The sequence below is a fragment of the Solea solea genome, chromosome 17 (assembly GCF_958295425.1).
Source record: "Solea solea chromosome 17, fSolSol10.1, whole genome shotgun sequence".
In the NCBI taxonomy this organism is placed as follows: domain Eukaryota; kingdom Metazoa; phylum Chordata; class Actinopteri; order Pleuronectiformes; family Soleidae; genus Solea; species Solea solea.
The window spans coordinates 24,641,374-24,665,305 of NC_081150.1; the positions used below are offsets into that span (position 1 = coordinate 24,641,374).

The 23,932-nt window shown below is 40.9% G+C and overlaps 1 protein-coding gene across 7 annotated transcripts in view; it reads left to right on the forward strand.

The window, feature by feature from the left end:
• Positions 1 to 3,450: 3,450 nt before the first annotated feature.
• The window catches only part of cenpe (centromere protein E), a 31,744-nt gene continuing 11,262 nt past the window's right edge, over positions 3,451 to 23,932 (forward strand). For 2 of the 7 annotated variants that reach the window (XM_058613563.1, XM_058613566.1), the window contains exons 1-39: positions 3,451 to 3,636; positions 4,381 to 4,493; positions 4,620 to 4,709; positions 4,798 to 4,916; positions 4,994 to 5,113; positions 5,486 to 5,567; positions 5,675 to 5,742; positions 5,855 to 5,929; positions 6,176 to 6,227; positions 6,314 to 6,401; positions 6,920 to 7,049; positions 7,150 to 7,269; positions 7,349 to 7,501; positions 7,587 to 7,737; positions 7,829 to 7,928; positions 8,717 to 9,074; positions 9,173 to 9,229; positions 9,607 to 9,774; positions 10,230 to 10,304; positions 10,662 to 10,730; positions 11,143 to 11,274; positions 13,566 to 13,743; positions 13,827 to 13,981; positions 14,488 to 14,628; positions 15,194 to 15,346; positions 15,455 to 15,604; positions 17,577 to 17,660; positions 17,756 to 17,872; positions 17,975 to 18,091; positions 18,174 to 18,392; positions 18,557 to 18,637; positions 18,829 to 18,912; positions 19,067 to 19,228; positions 20,769 to 20,936; positions 21,215 to 21,436; positions 21,729 to 21,812; positions 22,017 to 22,133; positions 22,251 to 22,439; positions 22,853 to 23,074. In XM_058613563.1, coding sequence (XP_058469546.1) covers positions 3,581 to 3,636; positions 4,381 to 4,493; positions 4,620 to 4,709; positions 4,798 to 4,916; positions 4,994 to 5,113; positions 5,486 to 5,567; positions 5,675 to 5,742; positions 5,855 to 5,929; positions 6,176 to 6,227; positions 6,314 to 6,401; positions 6,920 to 7,049; positions 7,150 to 7,269; positions 7,349 to 7,501; positions 7,587 to 7,737; positions 7,829 to 7,928; positions 8,717 to 9,074; positions 9,173 to 9,229; positions 9,607 to 9,774; positions 10,230 to 10,304; positions 10,662 to 10,730; positions 11,143 to 11,274; positions 13,566 to 13,743; positions 13,827 to 13,981; positions 14,488 to 14,628; positions 15,194 to 15,346; positions 15,455 to 15,604; positions 17,577 to 17,660; positions 17,756 to 17,872; positions 17,975 to 18,091; positions 18,174 to 18,392; positions 18,557 to 18,637; positions 18,829 to 18,912; positions 19,067 to 19,228; positions 20,769 to 20,936; positions 21,215 to 21,436; positions 21,729 to 21,812; positions 22,017 to 22,133; positions 22,251 to 22,439; positions 22,853 to 23,074 — 5,019 coding nt within the window. In that variant the 5' untranslated portion in view covers positions 3,451 to 3,580. Of the gene's footprint in view, positions 3,637 to 4,380; positions 4,494 to 4,619; positions 4,710 to 4,797; positions 4,917 to 4,993; positions 5,114 to 5,485; positions 5,568 to 5,674; positions 5,743 to 5,854; positions 5,930 to 6,175; positions 6,228 to 6,313; positions 6,402 to 6,919; positions 7,050 to 7,149; positions 7,270 to 7,348; positions 7,502 to 7,586; positions 7,738 to 7,828; positions 7,929 to 8,716; positions 9,075 to 9,172; positions 9,230 to 9,606; positions 9,775 to 10,229; positions 10,305 to 10,661; positions 10,731 to 11,142; positions 11,275 to 13,563; positions 13,744 to 13,826; positions 13,982 to 14,487; positions 14,629 to 15,193; positions 15,347 to 15,454; positions 15,605 to 17,576; positions 17,661 to 17,755; positions 17,873 to 17,974; positions 18,092 to 18,173; positions 18,393 to 18,556; positions 18,638 to 18,828; positions 18,913 to 19,066; positions 19,229 to 20,768; positions 20,937 to 21,214; positions 21,437 to 21,728; positions 21,813 to 22,016; positions 22,134 to 22,250; positions 22,440 to 22,852; positions 23,075 to 23,932 lie in introns of all 7 variants that reach the window. The other 5 variants (XM_058613565.1, XM_058613569.1, XM_058613567.1 and 2 more) reach the window with 5 other exon arrangements.

Genomic DNA, 23,932 nt, shown 5'->3' on the forward strand with positions numbered 1-23,932 from the left:
TAACTGAGTGGACCTGATTTTAAAGCTAGGGTGGGAGATTATTTTCTGGAGCATTTTCTTACCGTATTGCTTAAAATCATGCTGTCTTGGCCAGGTCACCTTTGAAAAAGAGATTTTTAATCTCAATGGGTTTTTTCCTGGTTAAATAAAGTAAAGAAATAAAAAATCCTCTTCACAACCCGATTGAAACCACTTTTTAATTAAAGCATAGTCACAAAAAATACATGGTGGCTCTGTTTCTACAATCTCACTGTCACAGAATTCAAAACTAAGGTAGGGGATGTGAAAAATGACTAAGATCTTGAGAGATGGAAACTCGTACTTGAAACTTGTAAAACAGAAGAGCAGAAAAATGAAGCATTACACATCGAACATGTTTGCAAAAAAAACTATGCGTGAAAGAAGGATTCTCTGAGAAAACTGCATGCTGATGAAGATTTGGAGAAACTCTAATGGATTATTAATTTAAAAAATGCAAAGGAAGAACGCTGGAGATCATGTTGTGTTTCAACGGGAAGGGAAACCAGTTTTGATCAAATTTGGAAAATGATAAAAAAAGAATGAATGGGCTTAAGGTAGAATATGGACATCCAGTTTTAATTGAAGGTGAAATAACAGCAACTATGAATGAAGAGAAAGCAGATATGCGAGCAAAGAGGGAGACAAATACAACAGCAGAAAATAAAGAGGAAGAAACAGGAACAGGAAGAAAAGTTAAATGATTTATTAAACAAGGCTTTTACAATGACAGTTAAATAGATCTCTTAGAAAAACAAAGATGTCTACACCAAGCAAAGATCAAATTTGTTATTTAATGATTAGTAATCTCAGTGAGCCATCAAAGGAAAAATTATTAGAACAATATAATAAAGTTTGGGAGAGTGGGAAATTGCCACATAGGTGTTATAATACCAAGTCTAAACCAGGAAGAATAACACAAACAATCACCCTAACAGCCAACATCTGTAAAATAATGTATATATACAGTATATATATATATATAGAGAGAGGGAGAGAGAGAGAGAGAGAGAGAGAAGGCATATGATATGATGTAGGAGAGGGACTTTTACTTAAACTGTCAATGGAAGAATATATCAGTGGATTAAGGAGTTTTGAGAGAAAGAACAATACAAGTTAGAGTAGGGGAAAAACATTCAAGGAAGTATTTGGTAGAAAACGGAACTCCTCAGGAAAGTATAATAAGTCTTTTATTATTTTCCATCATGATAAATGACATTTATAATGCAAAGGAAAAGGATTCTGGATTTTCTTTTTTTGCAGATGATGGGGCAATTTAGAAGAGGGGAAGAAAAAAGGTATCTTATAATGGTCTACTATGAAAACAGAAGGGTGGGCGGGTCTTTTCAGTTAATGAGACAAAGACGGTGATACTTACAAATATGAGAGTAAAACTGAAATATACAATCAGGGAGGTGTTCAGTCCTAGTTGGTCAAGTTTGATGATCAGCTATTGTGGGATGATTGTGTTAAATGCTGAACTGAAGTCAATGAACAGCATTCTGACATAAGAGTCTTTATTGTCCAGATGTGTGAGGGCTGGGTGGAGGGCGGTGGCGATGGCATCCTCGGTCGAGCGATTTGACCGGTATGCGAACTGGAAGGGGTCTAGGGAGGGGGGGAGCACAGACTTGATGTGCCCCATAACATAGTCCATAGTCATTGTCATTGAAGCCGGAGGGTGAGGACTTTTTCGGTACCGGGATGATGGTGGTGGCTTTGAGGCATGTGGGGACAACCGCCTGACACAGCGAGGTGTTGAAGATGTCTGTCAAGACATCTGCGAGTTCCCCTGCGCAGTCTCTCAGTATGTGGCCAGGTATGTTGTCAGGACCAGAAGCTTTGCGGGCGTTGATCCTGCTGAGTGTTCTTCTGACACTGTCCGTAGACAGTGTAATCACCTGGTTGCCTGGGGGAGGGGGGGACTTCTGGTGTGGTGTCAAAACGAGGCCTCTTAGCCTCTCTGATGCCACGTGACAGGTTGGCCCTTGCTGTCCTCAGGCCGACCTGGTCTCCTGCTTTAAAGACAGTGTTCTAAACCTTCAAGAGCCTGTAGACCTCCCCTGTCATCCATGGCTTCTGGTTGGCCTGGACAGTGACGGTCTTGAGGACAGTTACATCATCACACACTAACATAGATTTAGCAGTAAAATGAAGCAAAATGGAAATGAAGAGCATCATTAAACACAAACTAAAGGAGAGGTGGCAAAAACAATGGTAGGAGGAGAGAAAGTGGGAGAGGTAATGTACATGGAAAGAAACAGGAAAGAGGAAAGTGTCATATCAAGGATGAGATTTGGCCATACAGGATTAAACAACACACTATTCACAATCAATAAACTTAATACATTTGAGGAATTAGAATTGGTAAACATATTACTAAAGAACCTGTGTGACTGTTATAAAATATTATTTCATTTTCTTAAAACCACAAAGTTGATTGGGAGGATATAAGTTGGGATGCAAGGTGTATCACTTATACTGTATGTATGTCAATCAGTTTGAATGTATGTGTATGTGTGTGTGTGTGTGTGTGTGTGAATAGGCATGTGTATGTACATGTATGTATATATGTGTGTATGTACATACATAAAAGTAATAATAATAAGCATATATACGCATATATAAATATATAATTATTATTATTTGATATATACATATATGTATATATATGTTTGTATATATGTACATATATACATATATGTATGTATACATATATGTATATACATACATATATACATACATATATGTATATATATGTTTGTATATATGTACATATATACATATATGTATGTATATATGTATATACATACATATATACATACATATATGTATATATGTATATACATACATATATACATATATGTATGTATATATATGTTTGTATATATGTACATATATATGTATACATACATATATGTACATATATACATATATGTATGTATGTATACATATATATTATTAGCTTCTTTATTCACACAAACTGACGCACAAACATTCACCAGCTGAATGTGACAAAGTGTGAAGAAGTGAAACCAGCAAGCATATATATGCATATATATATTAGTATTATTATTTGATATATACATATATATGTACATATATGTATATATGTACATATATACATATATATGTATGTATACATATATATTATTAGCTTCTCTATTCACACAAACTGACGCACAAACATTCACCAACTGAATGTGACAAAGTGTGAAGAAGTGAAACCAGCAAGTACATATAATTATTATTCTTATTATTTTTGTTAATTGTCTGTATTATTATTTATTGAAGTAATAGTTCAGTTAGAGGCACAGTTTGATTCACACTCCATACCAGATGGTGGCGGTAGTGCACCAAACCGTTGTTTGGTGCACTACCGCCATAGAAAGAAAGAAAGACGATGACGTTGACCAATCAAAACAAAGTGACAACTTTTGAAACTCAACAGCGTCGTTGGCCGGTTGTGTTACGCGCCTGTCAGTAGGCATTATTTCATTTATTTTAATGTTGTCATTAGCCTGACACTTTTATCTTGTGGCGGCTGCGCGTTTAAACAACAATGGGAGAAGAGTCGGCTGTTAAAGTGTGTGTTCGCGTCCGGCCGCTTATTGCGAGGTAAGTTCTGCATAGCAAGAAGGAGCTAGTGCTAACACGTCTGACGACGAGCCGCTGTTTCCGCGTCTAATGGTGATCTATAAACATCTGACAGAGGTTTGAGTCAATGTGTGTACTTTGAAGACTGTACTTCACTGATATATATGTGTCGCTGAACTCAATGTTTGTGCTTAAGTCTACAACACCGTTGCTGCGGTCTCTCGTCATGGGCGAGGCTAACAATGGTAATTATCAGTCGGCAGACAAGTGGCTGAGAACATAAGGTCACATTTAAACATGAATGCTGTTCAGAGACCGTGGCATTACATGGACGTTCATGCTTTCATCAATGTCCCGTGATGAGCATAGAAAATGATGGCACTCCATCCAGCAGCTGATTCCAGATTTCTGTGATGGACCCAAGTGTTGAAGTGTTCAATGAGCATACATGGTCATGTTTACTAAATAAATCACAGTAGAAGGCGATTCCATGAATGGTTTGGTAAGTGAATAGTAGTAAAGTGTAATCTTGTTCCTAATATCCTTACACTATTAATAATGATGTAAGTTTGTTATCTTGGTTTAATAAAATGTTGCTCTCTTTTTCCTGACTGTTGAAAATCGAGGTCTTATTTTTTATTGTGTTGATACTGTGTACAATACACGTGTCTTTAAGCTGATAGTTGCTGAACTGTTGTTCAAAAACAAATGGGGAAAGACAGTCTGTTGTTGTTTCCATACACATCTCTTATGTTATTGTCACAGGGAGGAAAGTGTCCCATCAGAGAATGCTGAGCCTGTCCAGCTGTTTTGGAAAACTGATAAGAAATCAGTTCATCAGATTGATGATGGGAATACCACCAAGAGCTTTAGTTTTGGTATGTTTCACAGTGTTGATAGGATGAATAATTGTGTTTTCTTTTTATAAAAAATAATTTTGACATTTATTACTAAGGGATTGTAATGTAAATGTGTAAGTATTCACTTGCCTCTGCTGTTTGTAGATCGAGTGTTTGCTGCTGAAGAAACAACCAATCATCTGTACCAGGACATTGCAAAGCCTTTGGTTGTCTCCACTGTTGAGGGATACAATGGTATGTGGTGGATTCTGTTGTAATAGCACTTTCTGTACCTGTTTTCCATGTCTTTTGCTCATACGTCTGGTCGTTATATGATCCACAGGAACCATATTCGCTTATGGGCAGACTTCTTCTGGAAAGACTTTCACCATGATGGGGAGTGACCATATTCCTGGAGTGATACCACTGGCTGTGGAAGATGTCTTTCAAACCATTAAAAATGTGAGAACTCTACATCATGCTGCAGGTTGTTGTCTAATCACTGCTTATTCTAACCGTTCATTTTCTTTTCCTCAAAGTGTCCAAAGAAGGAGTTCCTTCTCCGTGTGTCTTACATGGAAATCTACAACGAGACTGTGACTGATCTGCTTGTCGACAGCTGGAAGCGTAAACCTCTGGAAGTCCGAGAGGCAATTAATGTAAGACTTGAAGACTTTCAGTGACATTGTGTTAAATCTGGATGCTTCAATCGTTTGTGCATGATGTAAGTGAAGTTTAAGTCAGGAGAATGCATACATTATTTCAGATGAGGGAGCAGACTTTGTTCTTAGTATCAACCTGAAAATGATTATACAACATTATACATTATATTCTCAACCAACACAAAATAAACTGTGTTGTTGTGTTAAGTACACTCAACATCCACAGAGCAGTGTTGTGTGCTAAACTGTAAGTAGCTGACATCACTCGTAGTTTAAAAAAATAATGAAAATCTCATTTATACATTTAAATCTGCATTTTCCTTGTTTTTCATGGTGGTTGTGGCTCGTCTTGATAATTGCTGTGTGCAGAAAAACATTTATGTGGCTGACCTGACTGAGGAACTTGTTACATCTCCTGCACAAGCCCTGGCCTGGATTCGGAAAGGAGAAAGTAAGATCCCACTACATGAAACATGTTGTGCCCAATAGTTTGTAACCTTCTGCACAATCAGCCATTTATTGTCATTATTCTTCTTCTTTTTTTTGTTTTTGTTTTAGAGAATCGGCACTATGGGAAAACAAAAATGAACCAGCGGAGCAGCCGCTCACATGCAATTTTTCGAATGGTAAGAACAACAAGAACAACAAGAACAACAAGAACAACAAGAACAACAACACATGGTTAGATCTTGTATTGAAATTCTGGATTCTCCGTTTTTTTTGTTTTGTTGTTTTCAGATTCTAGAGAGTCGAGAAAGGAGTGAGCCGGGATCAGGGGAAAATGCAGATGGTGCTATTATTGTGTCCCATTTGGTAAGCTGTCTTGTATCGGCTTCTTTTATTTCAGGGCTTTCGTCAATTTAGGAAAGCTGGTCAACTTGTGTATATACTCTTAAAACACTTTGTTTGTTTTTTAAAAAGAATAGTATTATAGTTTAATGACCATCTTAAATGTTTAATGTAGTTTACTTATAGCCCTGCTATCTTTGCATTAACTTTACTTTCTGTTTTCTTCCTTTGATGTTTTTTGTTGTAAAAATATTTGTATCTATCTTCTAGAATTTAGTTGATTTAGCTGGATCTGAGAGGGCAAGTCAGACTGGAGCTGAAGGTAATGTGCAGTTAATTCCATAGAATGTTTCAGTTTCCTTTTTAAACACCATAGACTCAGTTTATTCTTTGTCATCTGTTTCCAAGGCACACGTTTCAAAGAAGGTTGCAATATCAACCGCAGCCTGTTCACACTGGGCCAAGTCATCAAGAAACTGACTGATGAAAGCCAGAAGTGAGTGCTGAACATTCAGTGTATGCATTACATTACTACATTGAATCTGGAGAATTCTGTCATTGACGAATATTTTTCTACCATGACGGGAAAAACTGAAGGCTGCCCGTCATTTTGACAGCTTGAACACAGAGGTCCATCTACCATAACTTGAAATTACTTAAGGGCCCGTCCACAGGGATACGGGTTTAGGTGAATGTGCATACTTTTTTTCCGGAGAGGTGTTCCGTCCACACGGCGACGGCATTTTAGGACCTGAAACGCCTCCCAGAGTGTGAAAATGCTGTTTCCTTCTTTAGGAAAATGAGGACGTCATATTCCCAGCTCTCTCTTGTGCTGTCATTATTTTAGAGGTTGTCCATTTTTGTTTGTTAACACCTTCACATGATCCTGGGGCATTTCCCACTTTCCCACCATAACTCTCAGAAACATTGTTTCCTGCATTTTGAGGTGCAACTTTTGTGGAAGGTTGGCTAACCCTGATAAAAAAATACATGTTAAATGTTGTTCTCCTTCAGGGGTTTCACTAACTACAGAGACAGTAAATTAACCCGCATCCTGCAAAACTCTTTGGGTGGAAACGCCAAAACCGTCATCATCTGTACCATCACTCCAGCTGCTCTAGATGAGACCCTCAGCACATTACAGGTCAGTGGATTTCAACACCCTACTGTGACATTTAGACGTTGAGCTGTAGGTGAACAAATCTCAGCAGATAGAGTTATTTACGCCAAGTGTTTTGTATTAGTTTGCCAGCACTGCAAAGAAAATGAAGAACGATCCTCATGTGACAGAGGTGTCCGATGACGGCGCTCTGCTCAAAAGATACCGCAATGAAATTGTGGACCTGAAGCGTCGACTTCAAGAGGCAAGTGTCACTAGCCTGTTTTTTTATTCTTTGTCCTGTTCTGTGAGTTCCATTGCTGACCTTTGGATGACCCCTGCAGGTTTCTTCAGTCACACAGACCACAGTCACTGAGAAGGAGGTTCTCGCCCATCTGCTCCAAGAGAAGGATCAGCTCCAGAGAGAACAAGAGGACAGGATTAGAAACCTGACCAGACTCATGGTCACCAGCTCTGACCTGGTTCCTGTTAAGAAGGTACCAATGTCACAAAGTGGAACTGTAATTAGACATCAACTGTCCTGTCATGATCGCAGTCATTGTGACTCTTATTCTGTTTCAGATGCCTAAACGCAGAGTTACATGGGGAGGAAAGATGGTCAGACTGGGCCGTCCATCGCTCTGTGGTAGTGGCTCATCTGACCTAAGCTTTGCGGACCCCTTTACCCTGAAGAGGAAAGCTGGACACTCGTGTCTGATGGAGATGACTGAGGGTAAGGACGATTAGATCATAGGTCACATATTGTGACCTGAACTGTACTCTCTGAAAGCAAATTCATACCTGGCGGCTGGTGGTTTTTACAGATGATGAGGACTTTGACGTTCACTGGGACGTTCCAGATGAGCCATCAGATGAAATGGAAACCACTCAGAGCTCTGTGGCAGTTAGAAGCTTTGAGTACAGGTAAATGTTTCTCTGCTCATGGTTTCTAATGGCGTGTTTCCACCGCCTCAGCACAGCACGGTTAAGTTGCATTTCTGCTAGCATCGTACCTGGTAACAGGTAGTTTTTTTTTAGTACCTGCTCTGGCGAGGTGATACTATACATGATGTCATATTTGTTTAATGATTTCTTTGTTAAAGAAGAACTAAACCCCTGTTCTGACTCTGCCCAATGCCGTATTTTAAAAATCTACAAAAAGTGGGCAGGGAATTATCGGTGAGTGAGCACCGCAGGGGGCGTGACGATCGAGTGACAGCAAGTGCAAATCTCGGCAGCGGCAGCTGGGGGCGTGGCTAGAGGAGGACAGTTAGTGATGGAGAACCGGGACAGTGACGACAACATGGGAAGAGTCAGCTAATACAAAAATTCATATGTAATGGGAGGTGTTTATCCAGAGAAGGCAGTACATACACACAACACAAAATACGTCATTCAAATACTTCACACAAAACTACCAAGAGTTGGACCTGGATCAGTCAATAATATTACTAGATAACCGTATACACTAGTGTTAACCTGAAAAAAGTGGTTTAGGGGTTGAGTTACTCTTTTAATTAAATCAGATGTTTCTCTGCACCATTGTCTCCACAATTCTTCACAATGATTTATTTGTGCTCAACTTGGACTGTTTTTCTGTTTTCTCTGTTTAAATGAGTGCATATCAGAACAGCTGGTGGATTTAATTTGGATCTTTTATTGATGAATCCACAACCATAAAAAAAACCCTCTGCTTGGTTTGTCTTTGACAGTCCCAAAGATGCGTCTCCAGACTGGATGAGTGACATTTCACAGAAAGTATCCAACCTGGAGCTACAACTTGAAATGGAGAGTCAACAGAAAGAGGAGGCCATGACTAAAGTGACGGAATTAGAGAGCAGAGTGTCAGAGCTGCAGCTGCAGCTCCAAACAGAGGGTCAGCTGAAACATGAAGCCTTGGGGAACATGGAGACAGCAGAAAAGAGGGCAGCAGAGCATGAGCTGCTACAACAAACCGAAGCTCAGCAGAAGCTGGAGGCCGTGGAGAAGGTGACAATGTTGGATTTGAGAGTGGCAGACCTAGAGAGACAGCTGGAATCCCAGAGCCATGCTCTGACCGAAAATGAACAGGTGTGCTGTGAGAACAGAAATGCTGAATTCCCTCACTCGTATCATCTTTTGTATCCTGGTCATTGTTTCAGCACTAAACAGTTTGCCTTGGTTTTCAGATGAGAAGAGAGTTTGCAGAAACCATCCAGCTCCTTGAAACTCTCGCTTCAGAGAAGGTAAAGCCTGGTGGAGTTAGTTTTGTGTGTAAAAGTCTCCAAGACAAAGTAAACCTAAATCTCCAAAATTTAGAAAATGAGATCATGTGTAGTCGTGAATCGAGATCACGATTCTCTTAACGATTTATCGTGCAGCCCTAGTCCAGATGCAATTCTTGGAACAAGTTGAAAAATGTTTGATCAATTATAGTAAAAAACAAACAAATCAATAACAATAGCTTTCAATATGTCCTCCAATGTTAAGTTTCTAAAACCTCAGACACGGTGGTATTTACTTGTGATATTTGTCAGCAGAGGGTGATTCAGTGTTTCAATTAAAACAAAGGCATTATAATCATTGATTTGCTGACTGACTGATCTGAGCTGTATGTTGCCAGGACCTGGCCATCACTGAGCGAGACTATCTGAGGCAGGAGCTGGGTATCTTCATCGAGCGCATTGAGCTTTTGGAGAAGGAGAAAGCTGCTCTGACACAGGAGCTGGAGGAGAAGAGGGAGACTGAAGAGTTCAAATCTCTGGAGGACGAGTTCATGAAGGAGCACGAGGTTAAGACACTCTTACTGTTATTAGGATCCAAGGATTGTAGAGTTAGGGTGATCCAGTCATACTTGGATCACCATGGATCAGATCTGGCTTTACCTGGCCTTTATTCAAATACACACTGAAATCCTGATTATTTGTGTGTGTGTGTGTGTGTGTGTGTGTGTGTGTGTGTGTGTGTGTGTGTGTGTGTGTGTGTGTGTGTGTGTGTGTGTGTGTGTGTGTGTGTGTGTGTGTGTGTGTGTGTGTGTGTGTGTGTGTGTGTGTGTGTGTGTGTGTGTGTGTGTGTGTGTGTGTGTGTGTGTGTGTGTGTGTGTGTGTGTGTGTGTGTGTGTGTGTGTGTGTGTGTGCGCGCGCACGCGTGCGAGTGAGACTCAAAGCTTTACTCACAGTGCTGTGACATTAAAAGACTCTGGATTTATTTGCTTGTAATCTAAAATAAGTTTTGATTCATCCACAGAACGAGTTGAAAAATGAAATGCTCAGCTTGAAAAAGTCCTTTGAGTCGTCTGAGGTCAAATGCCTGGAGTTTCAGGTGAGATGAAGTGTTTGGTTTTGGTTTATTTGCACATTTATAAATAAAACCTCAGAAAACATAATAAATTAAAATAGGACACCTGTGAACCCCTTTATGGGCTTATTATAAGACCTCACCTATAAATGGTTAATTTCATAATAAGAATGCAAAGTAAAATGGGAAAAAGAAGAAAGTATAACTTAATACAAAACAAAGTAAATGATGCGATGGAATCTTAAGTGATCGGAGCATTTTTGAGTTTAATTTTGTATCAGTAACATTATGGAACACTATAATATGTTATAAATTAATAATCTCAATTAATGTCTCATTCCCAAAAAACTGTTTTATATTTGAATCTTTTTGTTTTTTCAGAACAAAGTAGAAACTCTGTCTGAGGAGCTAAAGAAGAAAAGTGAATTTGCAGAGGAACTTCATAGTATGGTATGTGTATGTTTGTTTGTTTTTTTCCTCAATCCACTGTAAATATCAAATATGTAAGCCATGTGTTTGAGCAGAGATGTTGCCTCACTGAGCACTGTGTGTGTGTGTGTGTGTGTTTTTTAACTTATTTTTTATTTAGTGCATCATATACATTTTTTTATTAATTGGTTTGAAGCTTTTTCATTATTAAAACAATATTTCTGATTGTTTCAGCTTCTTAAATGTGAATATTTTCCTGATTTCTGTGATATTATCACACACAATACATTTTTCAGATATAAGAGGATATGCTCTTTGTAGTTACATGATGTATAGCTGGACAACTGAGTGTCTTGTTCTGAACCTGCCATAAATTCAAGCACTACTGAGGTCTTTAAGTGGTCTCACTGTGTGATATTGTGCCTCCTGACAGAGTGGTAAGGACCTTGTGCAGGAGGTGGCAAAGCTTCGTCGCTCACTGGATGATGCAGAGGGAGTCAGCAGAGACACAAAGAAGGAGTGGGCTTTCCTGCGCAGTCACAACATTGCTCTTGAGGAGATGAATGTAAGTGGGTTTAACATGTTTTATTCTTCTGTTCTACTATTTGATCAGTGTCTGTGAGGTTTGTTGTGGACGAGGTCCCTGTGGCTTTGTGTACACGGAGCATAAATCATGGCAGTGGTTCAAATGTAACTGGGCATTTGCTGTTTCCTTTATCTTTTATATTCATCCTTCTTTTTGTGTTTTTGTCTGTCAGTGCTGACACTGACAGACAAAAAAATAAAGGATAAAGGATTACATTACATTGTTGCAAAAAAATCCATAAACAGTTGCCATTTATTGTAGAATGTGTTCAAGTTTCCCCTTCTTGAATATCTAATTCTCTCTAGTTTTAAAAAGGACATAGTCTCTTTAATCCATTGTGTGCTGGAAGGAGCTGTTGTGGATTTCCAGTTAAGAAGGAGGTGGCGTTTAGCAATCAGGGAGGTAAAAGCTTATACCCCCAACTCTTTAGTGGAATATTGGGTATATACTTCTGGAAGACCAAAATACCAATGTGTGGTGACACGTGAATAGTCCTGGAGAATATCTTAGACATGGTGCTGAAGTAAATTTGCCAAAAAAAGAGAAAAACATATGCGTAAGATTGCAGGGCGTGCCTCCGCATCTGTCACAGACATCTACCGTATTCTGGAAAATCTGTGCCAACCTTGTCTTCGAATAGTGACATCTAAATACAACTTTAAACTGTATCAAGGTCAACCTGGCACAAATAGTGACATCTAAATACAACTTTAAACTGTATCAAGGTCAACCTGGCACAAATAGAGGTTCTGTGAACGACCTGCAGTGCAGACTCCCACCAATATTCGTCAAAAGCCAATCCAAGTTTGCGCTCCCAAGACCCTCTTGTGTTGGTGGTCAAATGATCTTCATACGGCTGAATAGAACTGTAAATGTTTGACATTAAAGACCTCTGTAGAGGATTCAATTGTAAGAGTTCACCCCATGGCTGCTTAGGTGGAAGGCGAGGGAAGTTGGAGAATAAGGACTTTGCTCAGTTTCTCACCTGGAAATGTCTAAAAAGATGAGAGGGTGGAAGATTGAATTCAGTAACCAGATTTGCAAAAGAACAAAAGACCCCTTCCTTATAGAAGTCCTCAAAACATTTCAGTCCCTTATCTTGCCACAAGGAGGAAGTGGAATCAGTAAACGCAGGCTTAAATGCAGGATTTTTTAACAGTGGGGTTAAAACTGTGGGAGCAGTAAATTTAAACTGCTTCCATATCTTAAGCGTAGCGATGACCACAGGGTTGCAGGTAAGGCCAGAGGGGTTTGCGGTGACCGAGCTGGTTAATAAAGCAGAAAAAGAGACTGGGGAGCATGACTGTGCTTCCAATTGATGCCAAAGTATATTAGTTGACTTGGACCATAATATAATTTTAGTTATGTTCGCGGCCCAATAGTAGAATCGAAAATTTGGCAAAGAGAGGCCACCATAGAACTTACAATTCTGAAGTACTTTTTGTCTAACTCTAGGCATTTTGCCGTTCCACAAAAATTTACAAATAATTTTCAGAGTAAAGAGATTTAAAAGATCTGGTAATGTTAACCCCAAGATACCTAAATCCAGAAGGGCTCAATTTGAAAGGAATGTCCGACTGGGAGAGCTGCATCGCTAGTTTATTGACAGGATGGCATTCACTCTTGGCGACATTAACCTTATACCCTGAGAACTGGCCAAATCTACGAAAGAGCGAAACAATGGCGGGGCAGGCTCCTACCAGATTTGCGACATATAGCAACAGGTCATCGGCATATAGCGACAGTTTCAACTCCGTATGAGTCCTGGTGATACCATCAAAAGTGGGAGAGGTCCTTAAGTGCATAGACAAGGGCTATATAGCAAGTGCAAACAAGAGGGGAGACAGGGGGCAACCCTGTCTACAACCTCTGTTTAAAAGAAGAAAAAAAAATATCTGGATTGAATGTCATTAGTAGTAATACTGGCACAGGGGAGTGTATAAAGAAGGTGTAACCATGATATAAAACTCTTACCAAATCTGAATTTAGCTAAGACTGCAAATAAATAATTCCATTCTACTCGATCGAATGCACAAATGGTACCTGTAGTGACCAGAGGCTGATCTCACTGTGGCTAGATCACTACTACATCTTTTTCATTTGAAACCAGTGTTTTGAGATCAAAATGAGTTTCCACACTGTGAAGTGTTGTTGGAACAGCTGATGGAATAGTGAGCTAGTGATGCGTGTGTAGAATATGGACAGATGCTGTGTGACATCATGTTTTGTTCTGTTATCCTTTACTGAATATTGCCATGCTCCCTCTTCAGGTGACCTTCACTGCCAACCACAAAAGGATGGAGGCAGAGGTGAACAGCCTGCGTTCTCAACTTGAAAAGGAGAAGTTACACTCCAAAAACATGCAGAGTGACCTCCAAAAAGAGCTAAATATTGCCTTCAATGAGAACACCAAGCTCACTGCTCTGCTAGATGGGAAAGTCCCAAAAGGTAGGTTTAATTTCATACTTTTCATACTGTTAATCTGAAGTGAACTCTTCACTGGTCTTCAGTAAAGATATTCTGTGTCTCAGAGCTGATAGACTCTGTGGAACTGGAGAGAACAGTGACCAGTCTGAGTAAAGAGCTTACAGCAGCTCGTGAAGAAGAGGAAGCTCTCAGAGCTCAGCTACAGGAGCTGGCTTCACTTCAGACTCTGCCACAGAAGATGGACAACATGGTGAAGCAGGTGAGTTCATTTCAATCTGAGCTCAGACTTATAGTAGACTATGACTGTACTGTAGGGTTTCACTGTGTGTTCATATTAAATAAATGTTTTTTCTAGTCTTGATGACCACTCAAAACTGCTTTACACTACACTTTTGCCATTCAGCCATTCACATCTATTAGGGCTGCACGATATTGGGGGGAAAATGACGTTGCAATTTATTTATTTTTGCAATATATATTTTGATATTAAAAGAAAAAAGAATTCTCTCCAGATGTGAACAAAGACTGCAGGTTAAAAAAAGTGTTTAGTAAACAAAACCTATTATACAGCTGTGTGTCTGTCCGGCTCTCCGCCCGCCTGTGTGTGCGAGTGTGTGTCCTGTAGCACTCGCGCCACAGTTAACTACAAGCAAATCTACTGCACATGAACATGATGACTACATTCTATGTATAATGAATACATTTGTCAGTAAGCTCATTTATCATGGGGTTTTAATTTGATTGGTGGTAAATGTTTAATTTCAGCTGGAGGAGAGTGAGCAGCAAAGAGCGTCAGTGGTAAACAGACTGAAAGAGATGCAGCAGCTAATGGAGGAGGAGAAGCTTGCTGACAGTGAAGTTTCCAGAAGCACAGAGGAGGACATCAGCGGAGAACTTCAGGAGCAGGTATGAAGCTCTTTATACTTAATGAAGCCTCTCATTTAAAGATCCAGTGTTGAACTTCCCTCGCCCCCTGAGGAATTTTGACTTACTCCCTAACACTAACAGTAGCTCTGAATGTCTGATTCCACCTATGGTCCTTTGCTGCGTGTCTTTCTGCTCTCTACCCCCTCACACATCACCCTTTCTAATAGTCATCTCTGAATGACGTATGCTAAGAACAGAGTCGCTGCTGAAATAGCGTGGTATGAAGGAGACTTCACAGAGGAATACAAGATACAGCACAAGTTCAGATAGAAACCATGATCACTGCCCTAAAGAGCACCAGTGCACGACGAGCACTCTGTAACTGTGGTTGTACTCTGTCTACGACTGTTCTCTACCACAACTCAACTGACTTTAGCTTTTAATTGTGTGACTATCATTACATACTAGCTGTGCTAGCATATTTGAAGTGTTGGCCGAACCGTGATGAACCGTCCCACCCCTAGTGTATATATGTGTGTGTAAATATTCCACCCTTTTTTAGTCGAGTAGTGTTTTCTAGTTGGAACTATTGTGTTTGTTGCAGGAGCTTCAGTGTGTTCAGGGTAAGAAAGCGACTGAGCCAATGGCTGGGGCTCAGAGCTCTGCAGATGAGACGGAGAAGCTGCTCTCTACTGTTGCTGCTCTCAGTGCTGAGAGAGACCAGCTCAAGATTGATCTGCAGGAAAACATAGAGATGGTCTGTAATCATGTGACTGCTTTGCCCAAATTTGATGTCCTCGCATTGTCAGCTCTTTATGCCTCTGCATGTCTGAGTCAATGAAATATTCATATCCATATCACACAGATGATTGAGAATCAGGAGGAGCTGAGGACAGCTCTGGAGAAGATACGTGAGCTGAAGGAGTGGATCAAACAGCTGGAGACTGCTCAAACATCCAAACAGGATGCTTCTCTTACTCATGTGTGTCCACAGCTGGAGGCACTACAAAAACAAGTAAGTGTGTCCTGGCCTGTTTGTGGCTGAGGCTGTTGTGTTTTCAAAACATTCATTCATTTATTTGCAAAGAAGAGCTCATTGGATTTTAGTGGCCAAATGTGTCTCAAAGCAGCTTACAGCGTCCTCCTATAGTATTGGAACAGTGAGGCCAATAACTTTATTTTTGCCGTAGACTGAAAACCTTTGGGTTTGACATTAAAAGATGAAGATTTCAGCTTTTACTTGCAGGTATTTACATCTGGATCTGATTCACAACATAGAAGATAGCACCTTTTTGTTTGAACCCAGCCATTTTTCAAGTGAGCAAAAGTATTGGAACATGTGACTGACAGGTGTGTCCTATTACATGGTTTATTCAAACAATAAAAAACAGAGCGCTGTCTATGGGTGAAAAACAAGCAATTGTGAATTCAAGAGAAGATGGGAAATCAGTCAGAGCCATTGCACAAACATTGGCCATAGCAAGTACAAGCATTTGGAACGTCCTGAAGAAGAAAGAAACCACTGGTGTACTTAGCAACACATGTCCAACAGGTAGACCAAGGAAAACATCAGAGACATTGTGAGAAGGAGCCTAAAACAACTCTTTGTGACATCAGCAACAACCTCCAGAGGTGAAGGTAGGAGTGAAGGTATCACAGAAGACTTCATGAACAAACACACAGAGGCTGCACCAGAAGATGCTAACCACTCATAAGCAAGAAGAATAGGAAGACCAGGCTGGAATTTGCCAAAAAAGTACAGAGACGAGCCTCAAGCATTCTGGGACAAAGATTTATGGACCAGTGAGACAAAGATGAACTTTTACCAAAGTTTACCAAAGCTTTGGATAAAAGCGTCTGCTAAATGACATGTAATGTAAAGTGATGGAAAGACTAAAGTTTGGAGAAAGAATCTCAAACTGACAAGCTCATCTGTGAAACACGGTGGAGCTCATGTCATGGCTCATTAATCTTCATTGATGATGTAACACATGATGGCAGCAGCAACATGAACTCAGAAGTCCTCAGAAACATTTTATCTGACAATTTAAAGATGATCGGGAGATCCTTCATCATACAGCAAGATAACGACAAGCACACAAAGGACTTGACCAGAAGGTTTGAGACTGGCCAAGTCACTGTCCACACTTAAACTCTACAGAGCTGCATTTGACCTGTTAAAGAGGAGACTGAAGGGAGTAAAGCCCCAAAACAAACGTGAACGAAAAGTGAACGATGCTGCGGTGAAAGCCTGGAAGAGCATCACAGCAGAAGAATGCAAAGGTTTGGTGATGTCCGTGAGTCACAGGCTTGATGCACTGATTGAAATCAAAGGATTTGCAACTAAATATTAAGTCTTATTCACTTTAATCCTTTTGAAGTCTACCTGTTCCAATACTTTGGCTCACATGAAACATGTGTGGGTTCAAACAAAAGGTGCTATCTTCTATGTTGTGTATCAGATCCAGATGTAAATACTTGGAAGTAAAAGCTGAAGCTAAACGCACATGTTTCCAGCAGAGTTACATAAACACAGAGAACTGAAGCTATGATTTGGAAAAGCTGAGTTTGTGCATGAACAGTGTGCAGCTCCATGTTTTAGTTTCATTTGCTGTGTTACATATTTAACTTTAACAACTTTATTGATCCCCAAAGGGCAATTATTTTGCAGCATACCACATCTGCATCCCATCAGCCAGCCTTAACAATTAACGCCAAGATATTGACAAAAGGAAACAGAATTACCTGTTCAATATGATATAAAACATTACAACTGTAGACCTCTGAAATAATGTCTACTGAAGGTCAAGGTCCGGGTAACATAGGAAATAAGGGGAGAATGTTAGGTTGCCAAAAGATTTTAATTTCCCTGGGAAAATGAAGCTGTATGTTTGTACAGAATATTGATGAATGGACAAACCTAGTGGCCTTAAAGTTCAGGTCCTTGGTTGAAAATACCTTCTGAACTTGATTATTGTCTTGCACAGGTGGATGACCTGCAGGCAACGCTCCAGGTGGTCAACGAGCAGAAGCACGAGCTGGAAAGTGATCTGCAGCACAACATGAAAATGGTGAGGGAAAGACTTCTGCTGTTTGTTTTTAAGGTTTGAGATTGATCACAACATCTGTGATGTCAAAGAGCTTTCTTGTCCCGTCTAATCTTTAGGCTGCAGAGGTTCAAAGTATTTTACAACCACTTCAGGAGCAGCTCCAAGAGCAGAACCAAAGGAACGTTGATCTGGAAAGACAAAGTGCAGAGAGGCAAGCTCACCTAGAACAAAAGGTTTGATCCTATTTTACTAAAGCTCTGTGTCATTGTATAGCGTAAGCATGGCCTAATACCCTTTGATGTACTGTTTAAAATGTAAAAACTGCTTATTTTTAGGTAACAGAGACAGAGAGTCTTCTTTGTTGTCTTCAAGAGGAACTGCAAGAGCAGAAGCAAAATAACTCTGATCTGGTGAAACAGAGGGTGCAGAAGGAATCGGACTCGCAGCAGCAGGTTCATTCACAAGTCATAGAAGTATATTTTTATTCCAAATCTTTTTGTATCACTGTTCTAACTGTTTGTGGTTATTATGCAGACTAAGACTCTAACTGAGGAACTGGAGAATACTCGAGCAGAGAGAGACACACTGTTGTTTGAGAAGGAAAATGGCTGTCAGCTCTCCTCAGAGAAGGAGAACCTGCTGTGCAGAGTGATGTCCCTCAGTGAGGACAGGGATCAGCTGCAGGAGACACTGCACACACTGAGACAGGAGAAGCAGCAGCTCCGAGCAGAGCTGGAGGACAAGATAGAGATGGTAAAAAGCACAATGAAAGCTAGGGTTCATTTTGAAGGTTCAATGTGTAAGAATTAGTGACATTTAATGGTGTCGGTTAGCAAAATTCCCCTACTACTGTACTCCCAAAGGCCTTGAAACAAACTAAGGTCCTGTTGTCTTGTGTGTTTTCTTGTTACCTGTAGATGCAGTGTGACTTCCAGCTGCAGCTCTGCTCACAACCACAGTCACTAAAAGAAGAGCAGGAGGACCAGCAACATCTACAGGTTACTGTATATCCACTTCTTTGTTTTAATTCCAGCTTCATTTCATCTCAGTGTCCACTATCAGTGAAGGAGTAGAAAGATTGTCACTGTGTTTTCAGTGACGCTTTCTACTGTTTTCTTAGCAGCTAAATGCCTCACAAGATACTCTGAATCATAGGAAAAGCATGAATGGTCCTTCCACTGTGTTTCAGATCCAAGAGCTGGAGAAGCATCTGGAGAAGACTCAGGAGGAGGTCAACCAACTGAGGTCTGACCTGCAAGAGAATGTAGAGCAGGTGTGTTGAGTTCTGATTTAAATTTTTAGAATTAGTGGCAACCAACATGTCTAAAGATGCCTCAGGATATTAATGATCATACATGACAAACACAAACAGCCAATGTATGAGTTCATGGGCATTATGAAATCAAATGTGGGGAAATATCTTTCAGATGATCGAGAACCAGGATGAGTTGAGGGCATCTCAGGAGAAGGTCAGAGTTCTCCAGGATCAAATGAACATTTTGAGGAGTCATGTATCAGAGCTGGAGAGCAGAACGAGCAGCAGTGGTGATGCAGAGAAACTCCTACAGATACAAGAGCTCCAGAATCAGGCAGGACCTCTTTACATGAACACACACACACACACACACACACACACGATCAGAGCTAATAACACACTAACAAATGAAATACTTCATGTTTTTATTGAACACAATTGTGTGCCGGTGTATTAGTGGTCAGCACTGTTGCCTCACAACAAGAAGTTGCTCAGTGTGGAATTTGCATGTTCTCCTCATTTCTGTGTGGGTTGTTTACGGGCTCTCTGGTTTCCTCCCAGCATCAAAACATGTATGAATGTTAGACACATTCAGTCAGGTTGGTCCATTGTGGCGGTGCACTCAGTCGCAGCGGCTCTGATCAACCCTCCGTCTGACCTTGTTGTGGCCCCACAATGGACTAGCAACCTGTCCATGGTCTACCCTGCCGTTCAATCCAATGTCAGCTAGGATTGTCTCCCCCCCCCCCCCACGGCCCTCATGTGGAGGATAAAACAGTAGAAGATGAATGAATGAATGAATTTCGGTTATATGATTATGGTAAAGATCCTTTCCTTACTTACTTGGCAGGGTTCTCGCAGGCCATTGAAAGTTTTTGAAAATTGCCCTAAATAGACATAGGTCTTTGGAATGAATTGGATTAACGTTAACGTCTCCCGCTGCCAATGTGTTGTTTGTTATGACGCCACCTACTGTTTCATGCGCCCTGCATCGCTTGATGTATGTAGACTAGGCATACGCAGAACATGGAGTCACCATTACGACCGGTGTTGTGGCACTGTCTCTCTGCCGTTGATGTGAAATTTCATGCAGAACGAGAAGAGAGCACGTGGTGCCTGGAAAATGCAAATTCCAATGTCTCTGGTTCACCAAATAAAATGACACAGACTGGCTTGCCAAAGATCCCAAGGATAATGAGTTGGCCAGATGCAGAGCATGCCGCAAATCAATAAAAGTGGATGCCATGGGAGAACCTCCCACCTTAAGCTGTTTCAGCATGTTCAGTCCTTGAAAAGTTCTCAAAGTCCTTGACTTTTATGTCCACCAAGGTGTGAGAACCCTGCATTAAACATTCACAGCCATGGTGGGTAAGTGAACCTTCACACTAATTACTTTAATAGAGGCTAATCCAGTTTGAACATACCTGGTGTCCTATCATTGTTTGGAGCTGCTCTTAAATAGCTCACCAAAGACCTCCTACAGTTACACAATTTGTCTTTAAATGGAGACAATGTAGAGCGGTTGAAACTCTGCCTGAGCGTCAGTGAACGCATCACAGCTGAGTCACAGGAGACAAGAGAGCGTCTTATAACCAAACCTACACCCTTAGTAATGTCACCTACAACTCAGAATAGCGCTTGCCCTGTAAAATGACACTAACGTCATCGTTGCCCGTCTCGGCTGCTGCCCGAGGCGATCTACTCGACCAATTATGAAACTTTTTGTAAGTAGCATTCACATACACACCTTTATAAACAAAGGGCCCAGGTCGAGATATACCGGAATTCCCTTTTAACAATCCTTTTCTACTTCAGACATTACAGTTGTGCCATTGTCGACATTTGAAGTGACATTGGGGTTGTTTATGTTGCAGATTAAGACTTTGACTGAGGAGCTTGAGAATATGAAAATGGAGAGAGACCATCTGCTGTCAGAGAGGACAACCTGCTGTCAGAGCACCCCCTCAGAGAGTGAGGAGACACGAGAGAAGCAGCAACTCAGAGCAGAGCTGGAGGACAAGATGGAGACACTGCAGAGTGAGGTTTGTGATGGATGACTGTGAGTTTGGCCTTATCCACACAGAACCAGAACTTTCCCTTTAAGGTCTTTTTTGTTCTTAAAAAGTTAACATGGCATTGTTTCAAGAAAAAAGACGAGGGTGGTGTTTTGAGATTTTTTTTTTACTCTGGATTATAGTGCTCCTTAAATGCTGATTCTGTGTGAATAAAAAGATGATACGATACAAAACAATTCTGGATTCTCCTGAAGACATTCTCGTGTGTACAGGCCTTTAGAGTCTCTGCTGCCTTCCTCTCACAGGTGAAGACTTTAACAGAGAAACTGCAGTGTAGTGAAACAGAGAGGGATAATCTACGCTCTGAGGTGGAAGCCAGCAGTCGGAGCACCTCCTCAGACAAGGAGAAGCTGCTGTGTCTCAGTGAGGAGAGGGATCATCTGCAGGAGACACTGAACACTCTGAGACAGGAGAAGCAGCAGCTCAGGGCAGAGCTGGAGGACAAGATGGAGACACTGCAGAATGAGGTTTGTGATGGATGACTGACTCTTTATATTAGTTAAGTTAGGCCTCTCTAACTTATTTTGACCTCGACAAGATAACATTTTCTCCGTTTAATGTCTAATATATATATGTTTGCATCAAGCAGCAGTGAAGCACTGGTTTCATCCATCAATGAGATGCATTTCAGTGCCCATATGAAATATATTCATCATTTCCAGTTTAGTTTAAAATGACCTTGTTTTTCTTAACTGTTCAGTTTGTTTTGCAAGTACTGAAGTATTAAAAATGAGTAATGTGCCACGTGTCTTTGAACAGATGGCACAGCTGAACACCTCTCTAATGACTGTTACTGAGCAGAAGAACCAGCTGGAAGATGCCTTGCAGCAGATCATGGATACGGTGAGGAAACTGCTCATAGCTTATTACATGTTCTCTGCCATTTTAGAGTTGTCTGATTTATTCTTTTTTTCTACATGTAAGTTTAATCCCATCAGGATCCATGTTGACATCAGACTGAGTGTTGGGCGAGAGTGCGTTCGCATCTAGAATAGAGCTGTCCTCTTGTACGAGAGCTTGGGTTGAAATGTTCTACTTGTGTTTAAGGCTTCCACAACACAAGAGCATCTGCAGTCAGTCCAAGAGGAGCTGTTTGAACAGAAGCAGAAGAACGCTGACCTGCAGAGAGTGAGTGAGGAGAAGGAGAGCGCTCTCGTTCAACAGGTTCATGTCCCCATGATCACAATTTAGCATGGCCATGAAGGTTCTGTTATTCCATTCAATATAAAAAGAGGGACTATATTATAAAATGCAGATTTTCTTTTGTCTTCACCCCCTCAGATAAAGACTTTAGCAGAGAACATGGAGAAGATTGAAGCAGAGCAAAATGAGGTATCTGAGGAGAAGGAGAAGCTGCTGTGTCTCAGTGAGGAGAGGGATCATCTGCAGGAGACACTGAACACTCTGAGACAGGAGAAGCAGCAGCTCAGTGCAGAGCTGGAGGACAAGATGGAGACACTGCAGAGTGAGGTTTGTGATGAATGACTGACTCTTTATATTTACACAAGTTAGGCCTTGTCTTTTCCTCTATTAAAAAATGAACAGATCATTGTTTCAAGAAAGGTCTTCATACACGTGCATTACAATGTACAGTAGTTGAAATGAATGAAAACAGACTGAACAATCAGCAGATGATGTTGAAAGTGAATGCAGGGGGGCTATGAAATCACCGTTTTCCCAATTTGTTGTATACACAAAAAGATGAGGGTGGTGTTTTACATTGTTTCACTGTGGGGCCAGTTTAAAATAGCATTGTAGTTACTCTTTAAATGCTGATTCTGTGTGAATAAAAAACTGAAACGATACAACAAAAATTCTGGATTCTCCTGAAGACATTCTCGTGTGTACAGGCCTTTAGAGTCTCTGCTGCCTTCCTCTCACAGGTGAAGACTTTAACAGAGAAACTACAGTGTAGTGAAACAGAGAGGGATGATCTACGCTCTGAGGTGGAAGCCAGCTGTCGGAGCACCTCCTCAGACAAGGAGAGGCTGCTGTGTCTCAGTGAGGAGAGGGATCATCTGCAGGAGACACTGAACACTCTGAGACAGGAGAAGCAGCAGCTCAGGGCAGAGCTGGAGGACAAGATGGAGACACTGCAGAATGAGGTTGGTCGACCATAGTTTTATTTACATAAGAGCAGACCTGGTGGTGGGACATTGATGATTTGAAGCTGATTTAAAGTACTGATGGAGGGAAGGTCTAATACTCACATACACCCTGAGGTCAAATATCAGACTTGGCATCAGGAGGAAGGAAAAACTGAGCAGGTGTTAAACTGGTTTGTATTTATATAGCTCTTCCACTCTTAAAGGGGACATATTATGCAAAATCAACTTTTTAATCATTTTAATACCTATATTTGGGACTCTGTAGGCCCTACCAGTCGCCAAAGTGTGAAAAAAGAATACTCAGTCCTTTTTTCGTGGTCCCCCTTAGTGTAAGTATAGGCGATAAAACACGCAATGTTGAATTCCCTGCGCATTATGACGGCAACATGCGAATTTCACCACTAATGTTACCACCCCACCAGTAAGTTTACTTGGAGAGCTCCACCTTAGCTCCACCTTGTCCCTATAAAATGCCTGAGTGCAGGCGAGGGAGGAAGAGCGGTATTATGTCAACGCGGAGGGACAAGTGTGCTGTTGGTGGCTGCACAGTGGAGCACAGTGTTTTACACAAACTTCCAGCCTCAGAGGATTTTATATATGAAGCTAATGTGCCGGATAAAGTCAGCAAACGTGTGTTTGTGTGTTCGCACCACTTCACATCAGACTGCGGCCAGCGGTCGCCGTATTTAGTCAGCGACCGTATTTCACTGACGTACAAACACACAAATTTTTAAGAATAGGTCAAATAGAGGTCATAACTGACCATTCTGACACGTCCTTATTAAAAATATTTGTTCAGTACGTCCTCCATGACCGGAGCACAGACTCAGTCTGATACAGTCACATACAGCTGCA